This window comes from Schistosoma haematobium, chromosome 1, assembly GCF_000699445.3.
Source record: "Schistosoma haematobium chromosome 1, whole genome shotgun sequence".
NCBI classification, from domain to species: domain Eukaryota; kingdom Metazoa; phylum Platyhelminthes; class Trematoda; order Strigeidida; family Schistosomatidae; genus Schistosoma; species Schistosoma haematobium.
In genome coordinates, this window is record NC_067196.1 from 77,207,140 (window position 1) to 77,230,824 (window position 23,685).

The 23,685-nt window shown below is 35.6% G+C and overlaps 1 protein-coding gene across 1 annotated transcript in view; it reads left to right on the plus strand.

Annotated features, from left to right (window-relative positions):
• The window catches only part of MS3_00002155 (uncharacterized protein), a 42,365-nt gene extending 20,883 nt beyond the window's left edge, over positions 1–21,482 (plus strand). Inside the window, exons 14-24 of the mRNA XM_035731180.2 lie at positions 329–466; positions 557–792; positions 1,961–2,063; positions 2,778–2,837; positions 3,760–3,838; positions 6,158–6,249; positions 7,984–8,283; positions 13,907–14,300; positions 18,385–18,706; positions 19,392–19,773; positions 20,446–21,482. Of these exons, the coding sequence (XP_035588273.1) occupies positions 329–466; positions 557–792; positions 1,961–2,063; positions 2,778–2,837; positions 3,760–3,838; positions 6,158–6,249; positions 7,984–8,283; positions 13,907–14,300; positions 18,385–18,706; positions 19,392–19,773; positions 20,446–20,748 (2,409 nt within the window). The 3' untranslated portion in view covers positions 20,749–21,482. The remainder of the gene's footprint in view (positions 1–328; positions 467–556; positions 793–1,960; positions 2,064–2,777; positions 2,838–3,759; positions 3,839–6,157; positions 6,250–7,983; positions 8,284–13,906; positions 14,301–18,384; positions 18,707–19,391; positions 19,774–20,445) is intronic.
• The last annotated feature ends 2,203 nt before the right edge of the window (positions 21,483–23,685 follow it).

Below are 23,685 nucleotides of genomic sequence, written 5' to 3' on the forward strand. Positions count from 1 at the left end.
CTCAAGATTACAGACATACTTTGCTAACGAGTGTCACATAGCACAAAATTTAGGTTTATTTTTTTATCAACTATCTCCAACCAACTAACAACTAATTTGATGGAAAAATATTTTTATAAATTAAATAATCTATAAATTTCCCTTTATGTTATTGTGCACTTTATGAATAAACAATAAAATTTTCCATTGAACTCTACGTGTTGAGTAAAATATTTAGTATTTGTACAGTTGGTTGTATTAGTCTCTCTTTAAAAATATCACGCTTTTTTCAAATGTGGCTTTGTTGCATTTCGTTATCTACATCCTTCATATTACACCTATCTTTTAGGAGCGTGTTCTGTCTTTAGAACAAGAATTATCTACTTTGCGTTCTATCGGCGATAATCCTGGACCTAGGGAAGTCTTACTAAGTGGTCAGTTAGAACGGTTAAAAGGGGATTATGCTCACTTGGAACAAGAGTTACAGGTTAGCAGAGTTTATTTTACTTCTAACGTTTTCCTCCCTTTACTCACTTCCGTGTTGCGTTTGACATGTCGACTTTTCTCTATCATCCAGACAACCCGTACACGTTTACAAGCTGCACTTGGTGCAGAAGCCAAAGCATTAGAGGCTGAGAGAACTATCAGTGAACGTTTAGCTGCAAGTGTAGCAGAAAGAGATGCAGCTGTTGATCGTGCTAAAGCCCTTTGTGAAGCTCAATATACAGTAATGCGTCGCCGCTTAGAAGCAGACTGGGCCAATGAAAGAGAAACTAATGCACGTCGTGCTGAACAAAAACTTGCAGATATGAAGTAGGTATTTCAATTTATGTGTTGAATTGTCTTTGTATACGCGTAATCTAATAAACGTATAACGGAATTCGGGTTTTGTGAAATTCTGAAATCAAAGCATAGAATTAGTCTGGAAAACGGTGCTTTTATAAAAAACATGGCAAGATATAAGATTTACAAACTTCAAATCGTGAAATGTCTATGACTTAAAGTTGGTTAGAAAGTGCTTCTTCCGAACTATTGGATAATGAATCTATAATACAATACTAAGCTGACTTTCGTAATTGAATGTCATATTTTATAATCATTCAGCTTATCCCGGTCTTTGAATAAGGTGTACCGGCTATGTCGTTCTTTTGCGACTAATTATACTTTATCTTTCCATTCATTTATCATACACTTATTCTATCAGAATAGCTATCTGCATTTCTTCGTTCGCAAATAGTTCACTTCTCTGTTCTCTTTTACCGCACTAGAATAATCCACTTAGTCAAGCTCATTTTTCGTCAATACTAATTAGCATTGAGACTTACCACAATAATCATTGGTTTGTTTTTGACTAAAGTAGATGTTGATCTAATATTTTTTTGTTAAACGCTGATAATAACTCTTATGATACCTAATGTATTCTATGATTAAATTGTAACTGAGTTTATTATTCCTTAAACAATCACTGATTCATTCAACCAATGATTACGAGGTTTTTAAAGAAATCGCTAGAGATAACAGTTGCTATTTGACTTACGCAATTTTCGGTTTACGGATTTACGTATGATGATTATATGTAATAAGTAGTAAGTTCAAGTAAATCGGGTTGTGATAATTCATGTACTGGTTTCCATTTACTGACTTTTTAGATGTTGTGATCTTTTTCGTTTCACCGTTTCGAAGTATTAATTAGTTATGGTCATCATATTGGTAGTTTACAAATTATATTATTCATCTGTACATGGTAGCTATTTCATTTATATGTCCAAGTTATTCAATTATAAACATCGTTAGGTTAATATAGAGTGATGAGTTATTGATTAAAGCTCTTTTCTTTCAAGTCATATTCTAACACCACTACACCTACTTTGGTTTTACAGAGTCATGCAAATAGTATGGCTTGAGACTGGGTGCATGAATTTGTATGTGTTAACTAAAATATATTTTAATTAGTGTTGTATTAATACTTTATACATTTTAGGAAGGGAATATGTGAGATGGAACGTGAAGTTCAACGGATTACGAATTTATATCAAGAAAGTCAAATATCTACAAAGAAGGCTGTTGAAAACGCTGTCATGGAGGTGAGTTGTATTATAACCATAGATGGGTGTGTGATCTAAAACAACATTTCGGCGTGTTGTACTCATAGATTTTCATGAGTAGTCAAGAAAATAAACTTCTGTGTTAAGTTGTATGGTAAAAATATTTTCAAAGATTAACGAAAAGGTTAAAATTCACCAATAAGTGTGCTTTAATTTAAGATCCTCCTTAAATCAATCATTCTTTAATTTGATATTCACATACACTGTTATTCAGAAAGCTATAGATCGTGCCTAATCTAGAATTGTTATCCAATTTGTAAATAAAAAAAATCGCCTTCTATTTTGTGACTAAAATAATGATAAACTATTTGGCTTAACCATCGAAATCCAACTCCACGCAATTAAACTCTAATCAATATCAATACACACTGCAGATCGAGTAGTCACATTAAATGTTTTTAGGAATGACAAATTGTGTAAACAATAATATATTTTGATCACATCAATATTTCTTTCTAACACATCAATAATTATCTGCTAGATGTATTCATTTTACACTTATCAACTCCTTGCATTTAGCTTCTCTTTTGATAAATTTAAATAATGCAGTCAGAAGATAAAGCTGACATGTTTGTGCAATTTTTGTTTGTTTACAACGAACCTCATCTATAAATTTGAGTCGATATCACTCCATTCCATCTTGTGTTTAAATTGAGCTTCAGTAGTATGGTATTTTTGCATGATATGTTTTAGGCTATGAAGTTGAGAGAAACAGAAAGAATGCGATTTTGGAGGGAAGAGCTGCCGGAACAAGTAAGTTGTAAATATTGACTCCTCGCACTTTCTGTGTGAATGGTCCAGTTTGTTTAAACAATAATATGAGCATCGTTAATGTATAAATTGGGTTTTGTCAAAAGACTAATTATTAGAATGGTGATAATCTTCTGAAATTAAATTCGAGAAGAATATCTATAAATAAGTACGTATGTGTATTATTACAATCCACTATCAGATAACCTATACATAGTTCTGTTTCTTCGTATTCAATATTGTGTTTAAGAGCATTTGAGTAGATATTCTTAACGAATATATCTACATATGTGTTTTGATGGATATTCATAATTCTTCAGCAAATATTTACAGGTTGGAAACCATTATATCGCTTTGTCCGGCAATATTCGTACTGACAGCTATCATCGTCGATACTGTAGTTATTTTATGCGACATTCTAATCCGTCATCTAGAAATTTTCCTTTCTTTTTACCTATTATTTTCAGTAAAATTAACTTTTAAGCACCTTTTAGTCGTGAATAGATGTGGTTCTATGATACGAATAATCATTTTTCTTTCTTTAATACTACTCACAACTTTGATGTTTATTGTACACTTTTATTATATGACATAAAACGTTCTCATACACAATGTTGTATTGTATTTCAGCGTCCATATTCTGTTTCAAAACTAACGATAATGTTAAGTTATACTAATATATGATACCTAAGGTCTGTACCACATTCATTTTTAACTATATTATCGAGTATTTAAAAAACCAAAGTGAGTACAATATACACATAATTTTGCATCATGAACAATAAATCATTTCAGTTTGTAATAATAGTTATGAAGTAGTCGGTATCATAATGGAAACTAAATTCAGTGTTCATTACATTTTTAATTCGTTTCTTTTATTTAACGCTTGTTTTGAGTGTTTAATGTTCACATTTACTTTCTGTAGATCGAAGTCGCACGTCAGTCATGGATTTTGCAAATGAAAACACAAAATACAGGAGTCAACGCTCTTATTAATAAATTTAGTAAGTTTTACCCGACAATTATCGTTGTTTGAGATGACTAGCTATGAACACCATTGATCAGCACTTAGTTTCTTTGATAACAATTTCCGGTAAACTATCTGTTATAATTTAATGTAAAAATAGGCTGTCAAAGAGCTCTGAACACTGTAGTAATGACTTATCACTATTCAACAAATCTAAATATTTTTCATTTTGGAGTTGTCAATCAGTCATCTACAACGTATTACCAGGCACATCTATGTATCGGTCCAAGTTGTCACACCTCATTAGCACAATAAGGTGAACACCAAATTCATAGAAGCAGTTACTTGAATGGTAGTAATATATAGAAGAAACACTATGCATAAGGATATAACACAGGGAGAAAGAAGTAGTTCATAGAAAGAGGGGAATAAAGTAATTTTAATGTCACGGTTTAAGGGAAAACGAAGAATGTATACACCGACGTCATTGTAATCGATTCTGAGCCATATCATACAGAGTTTCCAATCATGGGTTACGATAGTTGCGCGGACCGCAACCAAGTAGTCTGCATCTACGAACATGACTCAGACCAGAAGTTAGTGACTTCAAGCACTGATGCCACTTTCTGGTTTGGCCGCCTCTAACTTTATTCTAACCATCCTCAACACTAGTCAGAATTGCGCGTCGTGGTAATCGGTGTTCAGGCATACGTAATACGTTATCCAACCATCTTAGTCGATGAAGATTTTCAACCTCATCAACTGATTTACCATCATTCCCTAATACCCTGCGTCTGACCTTACTAATACTTACCCAGTGATCCCAGCAGATAATGGAAGTATTGCTAAGACATCTGTGATCAAATACTAGTAGCTTAAGAGTATCTTCTACTCTTAATGGCCAAGTTCGTGGAGATTGTTTAATTTCATTGAAATCATGAACCGATCAGTGGCTTAGAGGTTAAGTGTCCGTGCGAAACCGAAGGTCCTGGGTTGGAATCTCGCGTACGGGGTCGTGGGTGTACACTATTGATGAGTCCCATACCAGGACAAAACGACCACCCAATGCTTTTGGTTTTTCAGTGGTGGTCTAACAGTAGTCGGTTCATAATTTAAATGAGATATGTTTCATCCTAAGAAAATAAGTTATTCGTTTACCATAATAGCATTTTGTATAGTGCAGTATGATAACTGAACTAAGTGACATTATTTATGATTTATTTAATGAATAGTTACCTGTATTTTGAATCATTGTCTTCTCATTCGGCATACTGTAGACGAGGCAATATTAATTTGCTTCAAAATTCATAACGTTTATCTCAAAGAAGTGTGAAGAGGTAATTGATTATATTTAACAATGATAATGAACCTGAAGTTATTTTATGTACACAGTGATCGCTCTATTTCATTTTGATATGAATCTGTATCAATTTCCTGTTATTTATATCAAAAATCCCAAATGTTATGTTCAGAAATTATCTGTTATATAAAGTTATCAGTCGATATATGTTTGTGGCCATCTTTAAGATACGGCGAATAAGTATTACGTTATCCATTCGAAAATGGCATCCTGGTCACTGAGTTACATTAAAAATCGAAAAACTAAATAATGAGATGTCGTAAAAATGATGTTTTTATGGTGTCCCAGGACTAATTACACAGTCAAATAACAAATGTATTTTTAAAGTGGGTAACATGATACAGTATGTACAATTAGTTAGAGGAAACCATGTCACTGTTAAATAGACAACTAGGATTAACAAAAATAAATTAGATGGTGTTTCGAATAAAGCTAAACTGTTCGAAATAAATTGTCAAATGGTGCTGCATAAATTGGATAGTAAGCAAGTGAAAAGAGAAGAAAGCTTAGTACAAGTAGAAAAACAAACTGAGACATGGTAACATTATAAATGCACAAAATTGGTAGTTCATTGCTATATCATGTTCCACAACATACTTACGTCTGTTAACCCTTGTGGAGTATAAGCTTCTGACCTGGATTCTCCAACCTACGCTATCTTAGAATATCGAAAGATAACATGCGGTCTGTAATTACGAAGAATTAATACTTAACAAAAATATCACTCGGCATATTCATTTTTAAGCTATCTCAAGTTACCGGGGCAAAGCGTCAAACAATTTATGCCAAATCGTCCCAACAATATGTAATAAGGTTATTCTTATAATTTAGTAGTATAAATTAAAATCTCGAGTAGAAAGTTCTTTGCCTCACTAAACAATGACCTACAATTTTGAGTTCTAAATTAAATAACATTGTCTTGTTAGATCCACGTTAGTATATTTTATATGTTTACTTTTTAACACATTATCGTTTCTTATTCGTTGTTTCATATAGAGGATAAAAGTAGTCAGACAGAAGCTTGTGTATCAATGAATGTTAGCGTAAACACGTCATATATAGCAAAATCTACCGCATGTGTTCAAACTGTAAGTTTTAGTTGAAATTCGTGATTTTTCATTCCATTTTTCTAGGTAAAGTAATTTGTTGTGTAACTAGATCCCTTGATAAATTTAAACAGAGCAAAAAACAACAAGGTTTGCAAGATAAAATGAATTCATCAGTTTATTTCACGGTTTCCCATTAGCTGCATACAATTAAAAATTACAATCATTAATAATAAATATAATTATTAGCCAATGCTTAGCATGCTTTAGTTTGCGAAGTTTAGATAAATTTCGAAATGTAACCAAAATCATAATAATCAGAATAATGGGGATGCAAACTGTCTGAATAAACATAGTTAAGATCGATGTGTATTTATATGTTAGGAGATAATAATTTAGAAGTTATGTAAGGGTAGTAAAATTAATGAGTTACTTAGTAATCGCTCAACATGACAAAATAAGCAAGTATATGAACATCAATCAGATTATTTAAGAGATGAATATCAAAAGACGAAAGAATAGTTGAAATAAAGGATTGGTCACAGAGTTGAAAAATAGATTAAAATTAACAAAGGTTATTAGACAATTATCTAATCATCATGACAGGGAAAGGCTTATCAAATCTTCCTTCTTTATACATAGATCAGGTCGTAAGCGTTTGATTGGTGTTTTTTGTCTGTTGATTATGTTGAATGCATTACTTACATTCACTTCATGTCCACTATCAAGAACTCTGGCAATCGCATTTGTAAAGACTTTACTCCCTTTCAGCTGTAGGTTCTTAAGAATGTGTCTCGATCATTTATCTGAACCACGCAAACTAAGGCATACTAAGGTTTGCGTGATAAATGATCGAGACACATTCTTAAGAACCTACAGCTGAAAGGGAGTAAAGTCTTTACAAATGCGATTGCCAGAGTTCTTGATAGTGGACATGAAGTGAATGTAAGTAATGCATTCAACATAATCAACAGACAAAAAACACCAATCAAACGCTTACGACTTGATCTAATGAAAATCGCACACTAAGCATTGATTTATAATTATACTTATTATTAATGATTGTAATTTTTAATTGTATGCAGCTAATGAGAAACCGTGAAGTAAACTGATAAATTCATTTTACTCTGCAAATCTTGTTGTTCTTGCTCTGTTTAGAGTAATTTGTATGATTTTTATGTGCGATTTTTCCCCATCGTGGAAATTATGTGAAATATAATGAGATATTCACTTAAATTCAATTTTTCTGTTTCCTTAATATACTGACTTTTTGTTGCTGCTTCATTGTTTCCTCAACCTTAAATAGCTCAATAGTCTTTACTTTCAATTTTATGATAAAATCATTTTGTACTACATTTAAATTACTCAAATCATAGTATTATACTTGTAAACATTGATCATTAGGGTATTTCATGAGTTTTCAGACACTACTTTCTTTGAAATGTTGTCCAAGCAGTGACTCAGCTTATCATAAGTGTACGTATAGGCAAAGTGATCACTCATAATCTGTGTAACAGATGATCAAATAGTCAAATTATGGTGTTTGTGTTTCTGTCATGGTCAAGGATTTCCTATATCTCCATTTGACTATTAAGAGTTTTAAAATTAAGTTCTCAGTGAAATTTCAAAACCCTATGTGATATTTGGCACATTTTGTGCATTACAATCGATCGCAGTTCATTTCAGGGATGATAATAGTTGTCTTTTCAAACAGTGGTATTATTATTATTACAAATTTCAGTACAGCTTACATATATTAATGGTTTCTTTCTAAAGGAACTTGGTGAATTGCTACCAATAAAGTTTGGAATAACCATGGATGATCCAATACCAGATAGTTTTAACAGTAATGAAATTAAAACTGCTATTCTCAGTAAATATCCGATATTGTCTGAATATTTGTCTGCAGAATGTCTTTTTAATTTATGTACACATTTAACTGAAACATCCTGTATGAATTTATGTTATTTGGAGAAAGAAATATCGAACTCTTCTCAAAATATCCTTAAACATCTACTTCAGGATTTGTTGAAACAGATCGATAATGAAATTGATAGACTAACAGTTGAATATAATGTAAGTTATTAAAAATTGGTATAAAAGTGGTTGTATTTATCGATAATGTATTATTGCTTTTATCGCATATTTGTTTTGTTTTCTTTGTTTCTATCGATAAAAATAATCATTTGGGGACAAGTCAGTGGTATTGTTGTTACCAGTTTTCTGAACGTCTTGTGTGGCTTCCTTGCTTATCCTTATTTAGTATGATCTCTGTTGTAATAGATACAGCTTTACAGAGCAGCTTTTTTGGGTAATTTTTCTTTGGTTAAATAAATGAGGTTTTTTACCATTATCACAGCTCACTGAGTCTGTGGTGCAACTTCACGTTGATCTGTAATTCATTATTCTTCACTATAAATACTTTTCTATTCTTATTATATAGAAGTCTTACATTGTTATTTATCAAATATATCAACGAAATAGTCTGTAATTTGAAAAGTTGTTATTTACTGTGGGCGAATATTTCATATCATTTTATAAGTTATCTTCGACTGATTATCTTATCTTTATGATATTCTACAAGTTCCGTCTTACTAGCTATTGACATTAAACTTTTCTAAACGTTATAAATCCAAACAACTTATTCAATTATGATTTGTTCCACAAATCGACAAAAGAGTGAATTCACCAGAAAACCTAATGCCTTTGTACTTATTTACTTCCTTACACCGGTTACCCCTCGTGGAGGAGCATAGGCCGCCCACCAGCATTCTCCGTCCAACTCTGTCCTGGGCAATCCTTTACGGTTGATATTCATTCTTTTCATGTCTGCTTCCGATTCCCAACGCAGTGTATTCTTCGGCCTTGCTCTTTTCCGTTTCCCTTTAGGATTCCAAGCTAGCGCTAGCCTGGTGATTCAATTCGATGATTTCCTCAATGTATATCCTATCCACTTCCAATGTCTTTTCCTAATTTCCTTCTCAGCTGGAAGTTGGTTTTTCCTCTCCCACAGTAGGATGTTGCTGATGATATCCGGTCGATGGATGTTGAGTATCTTGCGTAGACAATTATTTATAAATACTTGTACCTTTTTGATGATGGTTGTGGTAGTTGTCCAAGTTTTATCTCCGTACAGTAGAACTGTCCTGACTTTTGTATTGAAGATTGTGACTTTGATGTTGGTTGCCAGACAGTTGTTTTGAGTTCAGTATATTTTTCAACTGTATGAATGCTGTCCCTACTTTGCTAATCAGTACTATTACATCTGCATCAGATCTTCCTTGTTCATCGATGATGCTTCCCAGATACGTGAAAGATTCCACATCTTCCAGGGCTTCTCCATCAAGTGTGATTGAGTTGGCGTTCTCTGTGTTGTAGTTGAGGATCTTACTTTTTCCTTTGTGTATATTAAAGCCTACTGATGCAGAGGATGCTGATACACTTTTCGTCTTGACCTGCATTTGTCCGTGTGGATATGAGAGCTAGGTCATCTGTGAAGTCCAAACAGTCCAGTAGCCATTGTACGCTTCACAGTATTTCTATTAATAATCTGAAAGAAGCTTATTTCGTGATAAAATATTTTTCTAGTTAATCGATTATTTCTACCATGCCAGGCAGGTCGATTGGAGGACGGTAAGACTAAAAGCAGCAACTCAAGGTCTGAGGGCGAAGTCGTACTGCTGACTGTAGAGGGGTGTGACAGCAGTAAGGTGTTTCCCTCGGACAACCAGCATGACAGCGATGCTGCCTTCCCACAAGGAGGGGTGGGGTTAGAAAAGGTCGACCCTAAAAATGTCACACCTCACCTTACCTCACGGATTTCCGTCTCCGGCGGTAAGGTCCTTTGAAGAACGGAGCTAACACATTAAAAACCTTCCACGAAAAGGCCGTGCGCGACCGACCTCAAGCAGTTGTCCCTTGAGCTCTGTGGTCACGCTCCCAGGTCGTTAAGACCAACACTAATCCAATTTCCTTTTCAGGTTCCTCAAGAAATACCCTTCCACGGTGTGGGCAGCCGGGAAGTGATATCAGCCCTCATACCCGTAACAGCACACGAGACCAAGTTGGTCACATTCAAATCCTCCCTACACCTCCTAATACCTCTCTTATCTCCATGACTGACCCTCCTCACGTCTCTTTATCACCTCGCACCGCTAATGCAAACGATTCGAGCACGCGGAACGTTATTCCTGGTCTCCTGAAACCACGCTCTAAACTACACGTAGGAGCTTTTAACGTACAAACACTGTGCCAAATAGGACAGCAGGCTTCCTTAGCTAGGAGTTTAGAATCTCGCGCCATCGATGTGTGCTGCGTCTCCGAAACGCACATACAGGATCCGAGTAGCGTCATTCATCTGACCTCACCATGCCAAAATAAAGAACCGACTCGATTCACACTTCGTGTATCTGGAAGCCCTGATTCTGCTTCCCGTGGCCTCACCGGCGTAGGTATAGCATTGAGTCCTAAGGCAGAACTAGCTCTCTTAGAGTGGATCTAAGTAGACAGTCGTTTGTGCGCTGTCCGATTGAACAGAACAGTAAGGATCCGAAAATATAGGGACACTCGTCGTTGCCTCTTCGTCGTCTCTGCCTGTTCTCCCACTGACTGCAGCTCAGATGATGTAAAAGATGAGTTACAGAAAGCTCTCCGACCTCCTCCTAAAAGCTAGGCGCTCGGATGTAGTAATAATGGCCGGTGACTTTGATGCTCAAGTAGGTAAACTAAGCGATAGGAAAAGACAGCTAGGTGGATCTTATGGTGTCATGGCTCAATGAACAGATAATGGCGACTGTCTGTCGCAGCTACGCTCAGATAACCACCTGTTTCTTGCGAATACTAACTTTAGGCATAACGAAAAACATCTTTTAACATGGCGACCCCCTAATTCGTCCCAACGTTGGACCCAAATAGATCACATCGCTATCAGCCACCGATGGAGGGGCTCGATAGAAGACTCGCTCATTCTGGAGCACATGCTTAGATTCAGATCATGCTCTAGTACGAGCGCGTATTTGCCTGCGTCTTACTGGACGTAGGAAAGACGCTGCAAGGAAACCTCTTAGGGCCCTACTTAATGATAGTCAAGCTAAGAGTATATTTCAGGAACAACTAGAAGAACAGTTAGGTAGCCATGTATGTGATGATCACCCCGAGGCAGCATGGAATGATATCCGAAAAGCTGTGGAAACAGCAGTGATATCTGCTAGTAAGGTAAACCAGAAGGTTAGGGAGAAACACTGGATCTCAACAGCATCTATCGCACTGGTAGTTGCTCGGAAACTCATTCCACCTGGCTCTGAACATAATGAAGAGCGGAGTCAGCTTAAGCGCAAGCTGAAAAGAAGCCTACACAATGATCGCGAACAGTGGTGGGTAGCGAAAGCAAGAGAGATGGAAAAGGCAGCGGCAATAGGTAATAGCAGACAATTGTTCAGACTCGTTAAGGAAACCGGAATTAGGAACCCGACCGTTAGCGAAACAATCTCAGAGAAAGATGGACATATTATTCATTCTCAATCCAGGAGATTGGATCGATGGGCAGAACACTTTAGGGATCAGTTCAACTAGCCTTCAGCCACACTTCGGTTTCCCACGATCTCTAGTCAACCTGAATGGCAAGTTAATGTAGGTCCTCCGTCCCTTTACGAAGTTGAAAAAGCCATAGGAAATCTGAAACGAGGGAGAGCAGCAGGCCCTGACAGATTTACTCCTGAGAATTTTAAGGATGGTGGTTCAGTATTAGCAATGAGATTAACCGAGGTCTGAGGTAGAATTTGTGAACTGGACGTAATCCCATCTGACTGGTCTCAATCACTGATTGTGCCAGTCTATAAGAAAGGACAAAAGTCCTCTTGTGACAATCACAGAGGAATCAGTTTGACTAATATAGTGTCTAAAATATTAGCTTCAATAATACTTCGACGCCTAATCAAAGCTCGTGAAGAGCAGATTAGAGAAAACCAGGCCGATTTTCGACATGGACGTGGTTGTATAGACCAGATATTCACACTACGTCAGGTTCTAGAACACAGACACACATTCAGACGCCCCACAATGATAGTATATCTCGACCTTAAGGCGGCATTTGACTCTGTTTTGATCGTAAGGTTCTATGGCAGTGTTTGTCACTGAAAGGAGTACCAAAGAAGTACATTAACCTTATAAAGGCTCTCTACTCGAACACAACTGGTAGAGTAAGAGCTTATGGCGAACTGTGATCAGAATTGATTACCTCAAGTGGTGTTCGTCAGGGCTGTCCACTCTCCCCATTCTTGTTCAACTTTGTCATTGACGTACTTTTAGGGATAACACTTTCCTCGTCTAGATTTCCAGGGGTTGAACTTGTACCGGGAGGTTCACTTGTTGACTTAGAATATGCTGATGACATAGTTTTGTTTGGTAAAGACGCTGACAAAATGCAGAGTCTTCTGACCACTATAAGCAACAATGCAAGCATGTTCGGGATGCGATTCTCTCCCTCGAAATGTAAAATGTTGCTTCAGGATTGGGTTACATCGACACCCGAACTAATGATAGGGAGTGAAGTAATTGAGCGTGTCGATCTATTCACTTATCTTGGAAGTCTCATCATCCCTTGTGGTCTGGTGTGTGACGAAATCTCAGCACGGATACAGAAGGCTCGACTAGCTTTTGCCAACTTGCGTCAGTTATGGCGTAGGCGAGATATCCGTCCATCAACCAAAGGACGAGTTTACTGCGCAGCAGTTCGTTCCGTCCTACTTTATGGCAGTGAAACATGGCCGGTAAGAGTAGAGGATATTCGTAGGCTACTAGTATTTGATCATAGGTGTCTTCGAAACATTGCTCGTATATCCTGGGACCATCGAGTAAGTAACACAGTTGTTAGGAAACAGGTACTAGGTAAGGATGGCAAATCAATTGATGAAGTAGTGAAACTTCATCAGTTGAGATGACTGGGACACGTGTTACGTATGCCCAACGACCGACTGCCTCGACGTGCTATGTTCAGTGGTATAGGAGTAGGTTGGAAGAAAGCTAGGGGCAGCCAGACCAAAACATGGCACAAGTCCATGAAGTCACTGACAAGTGAACGGAGTCATGTTGGTAGGTGTAGACTACCTGGTTGGGGACCGCGAGATGATAGCAACCGATGGTTAGAGACCCTGAATGACATGGCTCAAAATCGTTTGCAATGGCGCAGGTGCATCCACTCTCTGTGTTCTCCCAAATTCTAATCTTCTGAATTCTTCATGTCCCTTTTTTCCTCTTTCCAAATTTATTCCACTGGATTATACTCTTTAAATAACATCTCCAAACCCTAATCTTCCCGATTACTGCTTATACTCTTGCTACCTCTACCACTACGGGATTTGAATCGACAACTGCATCTCTGTGCTAATGTGGTGTGGCAACTCGAACTGATGTACGTACGTACGAAGTTCTACGTTGTTACTGACTGACCATTATTTCTTTTGTAAATTGAAACCATTAACATAATAATGTCTTGTCTGCTGTCTGTTTAATGAATCAACATTTCTTTCGGGTTTTGCTAAATTTTCGTGACACACTATTTAATCATAGATTTTCTTATTGGTTTCATTTAATCAGCTAATGTAATTTCCTTATCATATATGATCATAATGTTAATTATATAATCTAGTAATATGTATATTAAATATCTTTAAACATTTTGTTTTTATTTCTTTTCTTAAAGGTATCACATATTTTTAATAGGAATGTAAATAAGTTTTCCTCAGAAAATCAATTTATTTTTAAGTGCCCTGATACGCTACAATGTAGTTCTATCGATATCTCAACTGATAAATCTGATGAAATTCTCGAGCAAACATCTTCGAATTATTGTCAGAAAAATGTAAATTACTATTATTTAAAAATCCGATTGTCTAAAATGATTGGTTTTGAATATCAATCGGTGCTTGGGAAAATTTATTTGTTAATTGTTAATCTTGATAATACAAGTAAATGTGTACAAAAATTCAACAATCCATCATTAAACAACACCAATTCAACCACTTATGAACAGAAATCTGTACAAGTTAGTGGTCTAGATGCTGAATATTATCATTCTATTATTAAAAAAATCAAAGGTTTGTTTGAGATTTTTTCCACAAGACTGTTTGTTTAGTTTATGAAATAATTTAATTTGTATTGTCTTAAATGAATCAGGTCTTCACGTAAAGTACGTTAGAAATTACTGGTATATTTAATTCGATACTCTTTAATCAGTTGTCACTGCACATACTGTTACCGAATTTGTGGTCCTTGATTAAACATTTGATACTTTGATTCATGCGATTTATAGTACTTTTACAAATAAAAACTGATGTACATTTAAACAGTTTCAGAATCACCAATACATGAAAATAGATAGCAAATTTGTTATGTTTTGGAATTTCGCGCCACTTAAATAAGAAGATTGTTCTGTTTCGTGGTCTGGTATCAGTCTGTAGAAGGTACTGTTTTTAGCTGTACCAAATTTCAGGAGTTTGACTGTAGTCATAAATAAAACGACCATGTGATTCAAGATAACTAATTAATGAAAAATAGCTTTTGTTAACTCGCTTGATATCCTCTGAACTCTCGTTAACACTTTAACTCGTTTTTCAATCAAGGTTATTAGCAAATCAACTCAGATTGGACAACCAAATTACGCAGACTGCCTATAGAAAAACAACACAACAATTGATTATCCAAATAATCTCAACATGAATTGGCTGTATTGATTAGATCTGTTTGTTTTCTAACTAATTCTAATCACTAGGGTACTTCTCATTACATGAGAAATGGTAAAGTGAAATAGAATTCTATCACTATCTACTTGTCACATTAATGGTGTCAACAGGGTTATGAGTTCCGTTCTCTCCTCTTGGATTAAGGATAATCGAGTAGGATCATTAGGCTTCCAATAACATGTGTGGTTTATGGGGGAGTTCACAAACCTGTATTATTACATGAATTACATTTCTGTAAAAAAGACTATATCGTTCAGTTCTCTATATTATTTACTTCCTTACACCGGTTACCCCTCGTGGAGGAGCATAGGCCGCCCACCAGCATTCTCCGTCCAACTCTGTCCTGGGCAATCCTTTACGGTTGATATTCATTCTTTTCATGTCTGCTTCCGATTCCCAACGCAGTGTATTCTTCGGCCTTCCTCTTTTCCGTTTCCCTTTAGGATTCCAAGCTAGCGCTAGCCTGGTGATTCAATTCGATGATTTCCTCAATGTATATCCTATCCACTTCCAATGTCTTTTCCTAATTTCCTTCTCAGCTGGAAGTTGGTTTTTCCTCTCCCACAGTAGGATGTTGCTGATGATATCCGGTCGATGGATGTTGAGTATCTTGCGTAGACAATTATTTATAAATACTTGTACCTTTTTGATGATGGTTGTGGTAGTTGTCCAAGTTTTATCTCCGTACAGTAGAACTGTCCTGACTTTTGTATTGAAGATTGTGACTTTGATGTTGGTTGCCAGACAGTTGTTTTGAGTTCAGTATATTTTTCAACTGTATGAATGCTGTCCCTACTTTGCTAATCAGTACTATTACATCTGCATCAGATCTTCCTTGTTCATCGATGATGCTTCCCAGATACGTGAAAGATTCCACATCTTCCAGGGCTTCTCCATCAAATGTGTGGAGCCTGTTTGCAGTTACTTATATCTGACTTTAGTGCTTCAGCTAGTATATTGTCAGGTCCTACTGCTTCCCCACTTTTGGTGTGTCTCATAACCAAACTGGTTTCGGTCTTTGGTGGAGTGACATCTATAAGAAGATCTGTGTGTGCCGCTTTAATGTCCGGCGGGTTCAGTGAAGCTGGTCTTTTCAAGAGTTCCTCGAAATATTCTACCCATTTGTTTCTGTCATTAAATTCAGTGATTGGCCTGCCTTCTTTGTCCTTGACCGATCTCTCTGGTTTACTATATTTCCCTGTCATTTTCTTCGTTGTCATGTAGTTGTTTCATATTTCCTTGTTTTTCAGCTTTTTCCTCTGCCGTTGCTAGGTCTTCCAAATATTTTTGCATGTCAACCCTAATGCTCCTCTTTACTTGATGGTCTGCCTCAGTGTATTCAGTGTTTGCCTTGACTTTTTCTGCTCGTGTTCACCTGTTGTTAATTGCTGTTTTGTCCTTCCCTTCTTGAATCTTGTCCAGGTATTCCATGGAGATCTATTCCTTATGATGACGCTTGTTATGTGGCCCAGCACCTCCTGGCATGTTGAAGCTAGTGCTCCTTCGACCCCTTCCCAGTTGTCCTCTATAGTCGTTTCTTTATCAGTAGATTCTGTAAGGCTTAGAACCTGTTGTTGAGTTATCTTGAATTCGTTGAGTTTTTTAGTATCTCGTAGGATGGCTGTATTGAACCTTTGTACTGTTATTTTCCCAGCTGTCCAGTGTTTCTTTAGCTTTAGTTTCATCTTGACAACAATCAGGTGGTGATCTGAAGCTCTATCAACTCCTCTGCTGGTTCTCAGATATTCCTTTATCCTTCTGAATATTTTAGTGATGCAAATATAGTCGATCTGATTATGTGTGGTGTGATCCGGTGAAACTCATTGTTAAGACCCGATAAACATAATGAATTGTAACTTTGAGATCCTTTTATGGACCAATACTAAACGTATATTTTATTTATATAATTGTGATATGACGGAAAGGAAAGTCAATTTTCGATTGAATTACTCATTATGAGTTTTATTCAACATTGACATCCGTTTATATTCAACGTGAGGATCATTCAATGTAGTATTTGATTGTTTTTTCAAGTATGATATTTTATTCTGTATAATATACGATATTCTTGCATTCACTTGACATGAACTATGCTCAGTAAGTAGTTTGTTCTAACTGAGTATGTGATTTAATCCTAATTATTAATCAAAATGGGTGTACAATCAATATATAAACCAGTGTATTTTAGACGATATTCGATTCGTCGTCGTCATAGTGTTTTGGGGCTAATAAATCTTCACTTGTACCAGTCTTTGTGTTCTTACTTTCGCATCGTGGGAATTGCAGAGGTCCCTCGTTCCGAGTATAAGTGATCAGCGTTTTTCTGGCACAACAATCAGCGACGACTGAATATAACACTCATTGAGCTTTATGTATGCGTTTATGGGGAGATATTGTCCTGCCTATAACCAATTTCTTGAATCCACATAGATTTGCAAATCTCTCCTCATTTTCGTTTCTTTCTCGTAGTCCATGTCGTCCCATGATGTCTTCAGGACCGTTGTTGTCCATTCGGACTTTGGCGTTTAGATCTCTTATCAGAATAGTTATATCCTTTTCTGAGCACTTCGATATGATTGACTGCAGCCGCTCGTAAAACTGGTCTTTATCGTCGTCGTTGCTATCATTGGTTTATGCATATCATTGGATAACATTTGTTGTGATTTCCTCTTCTTTGTTTTGAAAGATGCTTTGATGATCCCGGATCCATGAGATTTCCATCCTATAAGTGTATTTCGTGCTTCTTTGAACAACATCAGAGCAACTGCCTGAGTGTGTGGAGCATTTATCTATTTGTGACCGGAGTACGGCAGCATCTCCCCCGTACTTAGCCTTTGCTTTTCAAGTTCTCCATATAAGGCAACGAAATTACTTATTCGTTGAGTACAGATTACTGGATAGCAGTTCACCTAGCAATAATCGTTATTAACATTGAACTGAATCGAATTATGTTGCTGGAATTTAAATTTGATTCATTAACACCATTAAACACTTATTTTTATTGAGATTTTGCTTGTTTGAAACAATTAATCCCTTCGATAAATTTGGGTGTGTAATAAGAAGACGAAGATCATCAGATGTATGTGATATATTAACGCAATACCTTTCGAACAATCTGATCACACATATACTTGTTAGAAATAATTTATTTAAAAATCTTTGTCTCTTCTTACACTCCATCTGTCTAGTTTTCCTTTTATTTTTGTATATAAATGATTCTTAACAGTTATATATGTGATCAGATTGTTCGGAATGTATTGCACTAGTATATCACATAGTTCTGATAATCTCTATCTTCTTATTACACTATCCAAATTCTGCTTGTCATCATTTCTTTTTTTTTATTCTCCTAAATAATAAACTCCTAATTCTAATAAATTTCAATTGTCATCTTTGAAAAAAAAACCGAATTATCCAATTTTTACTAATCATATTTTAGCTGATGTTTTAAATTATGTTGAACTATGCCAGTCTCGTGCTGCACAAACACTTCATTCAGAATTAGCTCGTGTACATAGAAGAGCTTGTAGACAGTTTACCAATCAGCTTCGTCAAGCCTTATTCGAAGCTGGAGCACCAATATTTTCTACCCTTAAACCTGGAGACTTTTGTAACAGAACTGTTGACTTTGCAAATACAACCGATTCCAATTTCATCAAAAATAAGTCTTGTCATGTTAACAAAAGGTCTGAAGGTATGGGCTTATCGGAAGCTTCCAATGAAAATGATTTTCAAGCTGTTACTACTTCTTCTCCACCAAAGTAATTTTAAGTTTTTTTTTACTCAGTCATTCAATTTAATTGAGTTTCTTGTTAAACGATTTCTTTATTAGGACAAGTTCTTTTATCATTAACGTTACATCACAGCTCACACCTTTGCTTGTACCCTTGCTATCAAGTAAATCAATGATTATAGGTTTTTGTGATAACTAAGTTCACTTTAATGACTATACACTAATCAACACTTCGTAAAATCAATTTCTAACTTAAAATTGTTGTAGTAATGGTGATACCATGTTAGTTTTGTATGTTTGAAAAAAGATTTGTTAAATTGACAATTCGTGTGTAGTCAATATCAAAAGTATGAAGTTTTCAACAGAACTGTAATTTGTATTACTGGGTTTTTTATAACGGTGTTATATTTCTAAGATGATCATAACGAGATCGCAAGGCGTACTTTAACAGAGGTTCAAGTTTATTTAGTCTACTACTATCCTAACATTTGAATACAATACAAAATCCTTCAACTCTATTAACATTCAGCACTTAGTTTAAACTACCCTTTTTCACTAGCTATCATTTTATAATGTTGACTGAAGAATTACTGTTGTTCTTACACTATGGCAATAAATACTCATTTTCTTCTTAATCAACTGATAATGTTTGTTTTATGTTTACTAAAAAAATCCGTTTGCCCTTTTTTGAAATTTATTTTCCATTGTTTTAGTCCACATTCAGAATTGGAGTCACTACTACATATTATTGATGAAGTGTGTGCTTCAACAGAGACTAAATTTTATGCGGACACTTCAACTGGATTACGTTTATTCAATCATCAGTTCAGTGTATCAAAATCATTACCAAATGATGAGATTATTCCACAGAATTCTATCAATAATACATTTATGTGTAATAATGACGTTACAACAGTTTCATCTCATAATACTGTTACATTTACTCCTTACATTGTACGAGAATGCAAACAGGATCAATCATCAATGCTTCATCATTGTTCTCATATTGAACAGAATTGTGACAAAAAGTCATCCGTCAAAACTGTACCGAATCAATTTAGTAATCAAATAAATAAAATTAACAGTTTACTCTCAGTAAGTTTTCTTGTGCCTTATTTTTTATTATGATCTTTGAATCTGTGTTGTTCTTTGTAATTGGAAAGTTTCACTGGATTATATGTTTTGTTTTTCGTAATGATTAGTTTATAGAATATCAATATTCCAGGAAATCGTATATGTGACTACATAGAGGTTTGATACAATGTCTGCAGGATTTGTTTTCAGAGCAAATGGGCTATGGAATCATAATATAATAACAAATACAAAGCTAAATTTTCCTTCTTTATCATTTTATCAAGCCGATCTTAACCTAATGTCTAATGAAATTATCTTTTTGATATGTAATCTCGTAAAAAATGTTAAACAGTATGGTTTTTGTAGGAGCTGTTAATTCCATCGTTTTTATGCAGTAGTGACCTTGCAAACTGGTATTGTCAAGTTTCCAGTTATGGATTTATTTGAGTGTAGCTTTATCACTGTTTTCCATCCTAGGTTTTCTGATTTTCATTTTGATGGAGAAATAGTAGTTGGGTGTTCAAAATTTATGATGAAAATGTCACTCAATACAATACAGTTCCCCTACTGTATTTTTTTTGAAATTTACTTTTTGAATGGAGTACATGTAGTTTTATGAAGATCGCATTTATTTATTCCCATTTTTGTTGATATCTAACAACGTAATTTCCATTTTATTTTTGTTTGATATAGGGAGTCAGTTCTAGTGTATGTTCAAATCATTTGTATTACACTGAAAATTTACCATCAAATATAACCTCTTCAGTAAATTCGACTACACATATAAAATCAAGTGATAACAACGTTTACAAACCAATACCAACCCCACGCACTCCTCATCCTGCTTTTGTTAATGTTATAGACTCATCACCGAAGTTAGGTGGATTTCCAGAACTGGAATCGATAAATATAGTTAATAACTATTGGGACAGAAAACCTGTTCACACGCAACTTTATAAGTTATTCGAAAATTTCCACAATCATTCAATGAAGTAGTCACCATGAGAAATAAATTTCCGTATTTTTTCTTTTAGTATTCCCTTCTATACAAGTCCGAAGCCTTATTTTCGCTCGATGAGCTGCACTACTATCGAGTTTTCTGCCGATTGTATATTACTTTTATGGCATTTTTGTACATAGTTCAATTATTTATATACGAATCATTCTTCTCTTTGAGTACTTTGCTTTTGTCTTCCTCGTTTTTTCAATGTTCGGTGATGTTAGTGTTCATGTTTCTATGCCTTAAGTTTTGTGGTATTTTAACTTTCAATTTGAATTTTCATTTATCTAGTTTTTACACGTTTTGTTACAATATTATTTTCCAAGTGTGATATATTCTTTATGGACCTATGTTAAGGAATGACTTATTTAGAAATTTCGTTGCTTTTGAGTAAACATTGACTTTTGTAGCCGTTCCAAGATAATATGTTTTCCGACACAAATGCCTCATGGGTATATTTTATTTATTATTAACAATAGTTCATTAGATGACGCATAGACTTGCGAAACAGAAAGTACATGGTTCGAGCTTCAGTCCCCGTACAGTCAATGTCGAGAAGATTCCACCAACAAAAATGACTCCAGGGATTGTAATGCTATCTTAAGGTTTAGATACAGCATCTAGGCATAGAGTTTGGTCGCTAGGTTGCTCAATAGGGACTCTTTGATACTAGGTCGGACACTGGTGACAGTCTCTCATAACTTTCTGCAGGTCATGACATGTTTTTAACCAGAATCGACTTTCAGAGGCGACATGGGTGGTGGGATCCTTGGCATCCTTTCAAGTTAGTCAGAGTCTAGACTCAATTCCCACTGGAGTGGTTACTTGAAAAACTTTGTCTGCAATCGATGGTTAAACCAGTCAGGGCTCAAGGTTATCTGCTGAGATACATAGATGAGTACTGGCTATTTTCCGTCAAGAGAATGTATCTCGCTGCGTGTCGGTTTAGGTCTTTTACCTGGCACAAACTTCGATCTTAAGTGTCCAGGTCAAAACGTTCCACTGTGTTGGTAAATAATCTATACGAGTCGCACCTACTCATTTGCAATTTGTCCCACGTAAGTATGGAGGGAGCCAGTATTTCGCTCTTCGCGGTGGTCGAAAAGTCCATGTTTCTGGGTCCTATGAGTGCATGACTGATAGGATCAATTGAAGTGCAGTCAAAGCTGAAAAGGCTGCTATCAATCTGGGCCATCTTTGATAATCGTCATGATACTAACATGATTGTAAAAGGTCGAGTCAACAGAGTGTTTGCAAGACTAGTTTTGCTTTATGCTTACGAAACTTGGCCTATTGAAGTATGTTAGACAACTCTCTGAGTTTGATCATTGCTGTCTCCAATGGGTTACTGATATTGTGTTGCAACCATTTTAATAACACTAAGACGCAACGGTTAAGAAAAGCATAGTTGGTCAATGTGTGCGATGGCACCATACCACTAGAGAAGGTTGTTGTTGCGTATAAATGTTTGAGTATATTCAAGAACATCAAACATTATACCTCAAAATATCAGGCATAGATGTGACCACATAGTCTCCTGGATCGACCTCTAGGTTTTCTAGAAATAGTGAAATTTAGAATAAAATCCGTCTAGTTGCAAAGCGATAGTTGTTGAACCAGTGTGTATGCTACTCTTAGAATGAGCAGATATTTTGATTGTACTCCGTTGTGATTGAGGAGCACTAACGGCTGTGTAACGATATCAAGTATATTGCATGAACTATATTTTCATTAGGCTACTAAGAAATGACTTCAGGGGTTCATAGGTATACACCGATTGATAATGATGTTAATTATTCTATCATATATCTCACTCCGGTTCACATATGTGTTCAAATTGCTGTAGCTGAGTTGGGTTAATATGGTTAACACTATCAAGTCTAGTGCACATCTAATCCCTCCTGCCTCAAATTACACTACGGAAATTCCTAGTCGGCACATTTATTCGTATCCTCCTGATTATCATAGAAATTAATGTCCCATTAACACTTTGTCTCATCCTAAATTCAATGTTACTTTGCCCATTACGTTCATTTCTATTTATCACGTGTATATTTGGTTGAGAATATGAATTTTATAATTCTTAGGTCGTAATTTTGTTTTGTTTTTAAATTGTTTTATTCCTGCTTTATGATATTTCACTGACCGTCTTAGTTTTTATTTTACTAGACTCGGTATCTTGAAAGCCGTCATCACGGTTTACCGGGTTTTACATTCTATCGTGCAGTTGCTTGAGCTGTCCATGAGCTGTTGGATATTAATACGTCTCTGGTTTATTACGAACACTTTTTCCTTTCAGATGAGTAACTAGTCCCTTTTTCTTCAGTGATATATATATATATATACTTGATGTTTTGCGGTTTTAGTTGAACAAGTTCGTGATACAAGCCATTTGCATTACAGGATAATTAGGAGTATTCAGATTAGTTCTCTAACTTGTGATTCCCAAAACAGTGAAATTTAATGTAGGTAGAACAAAATGCGAAAATCTGAACCTATTATTATTATTATTGAAGCAACAGAAAAGAAATGAAAAGAATGAAAAATGTCTGAATCTGTATATCTTTTCTAATTGGAAACATAATTGAGAATTCAGGTTCCCGACTACGTTAACTCTAGCAATCTGGGCGTCACAGAGTGAATTTGTTACGTAAGGTATTATAGAACTTTTATACTTTTGCTTGTGTGCATGGATCTTAGTGTTTTGACGCCTCGTTCTACCAGATGTACAAGGAGAAAGGCATAAATGAAGGGGATGGTTAGTATCTGATAAGATAACACCTGCCAGAAGTTTGCAAGACTTTGAATGTCTACCCACAGCCATACTAATAATGACTTCAAAAGATTCACCACACACATTGCTAACTACTTTCATCACTGTTCACAATACAGCCAAGTCTTTTCTCAAAAGCCCGGGAAAAATAATGGAGAAC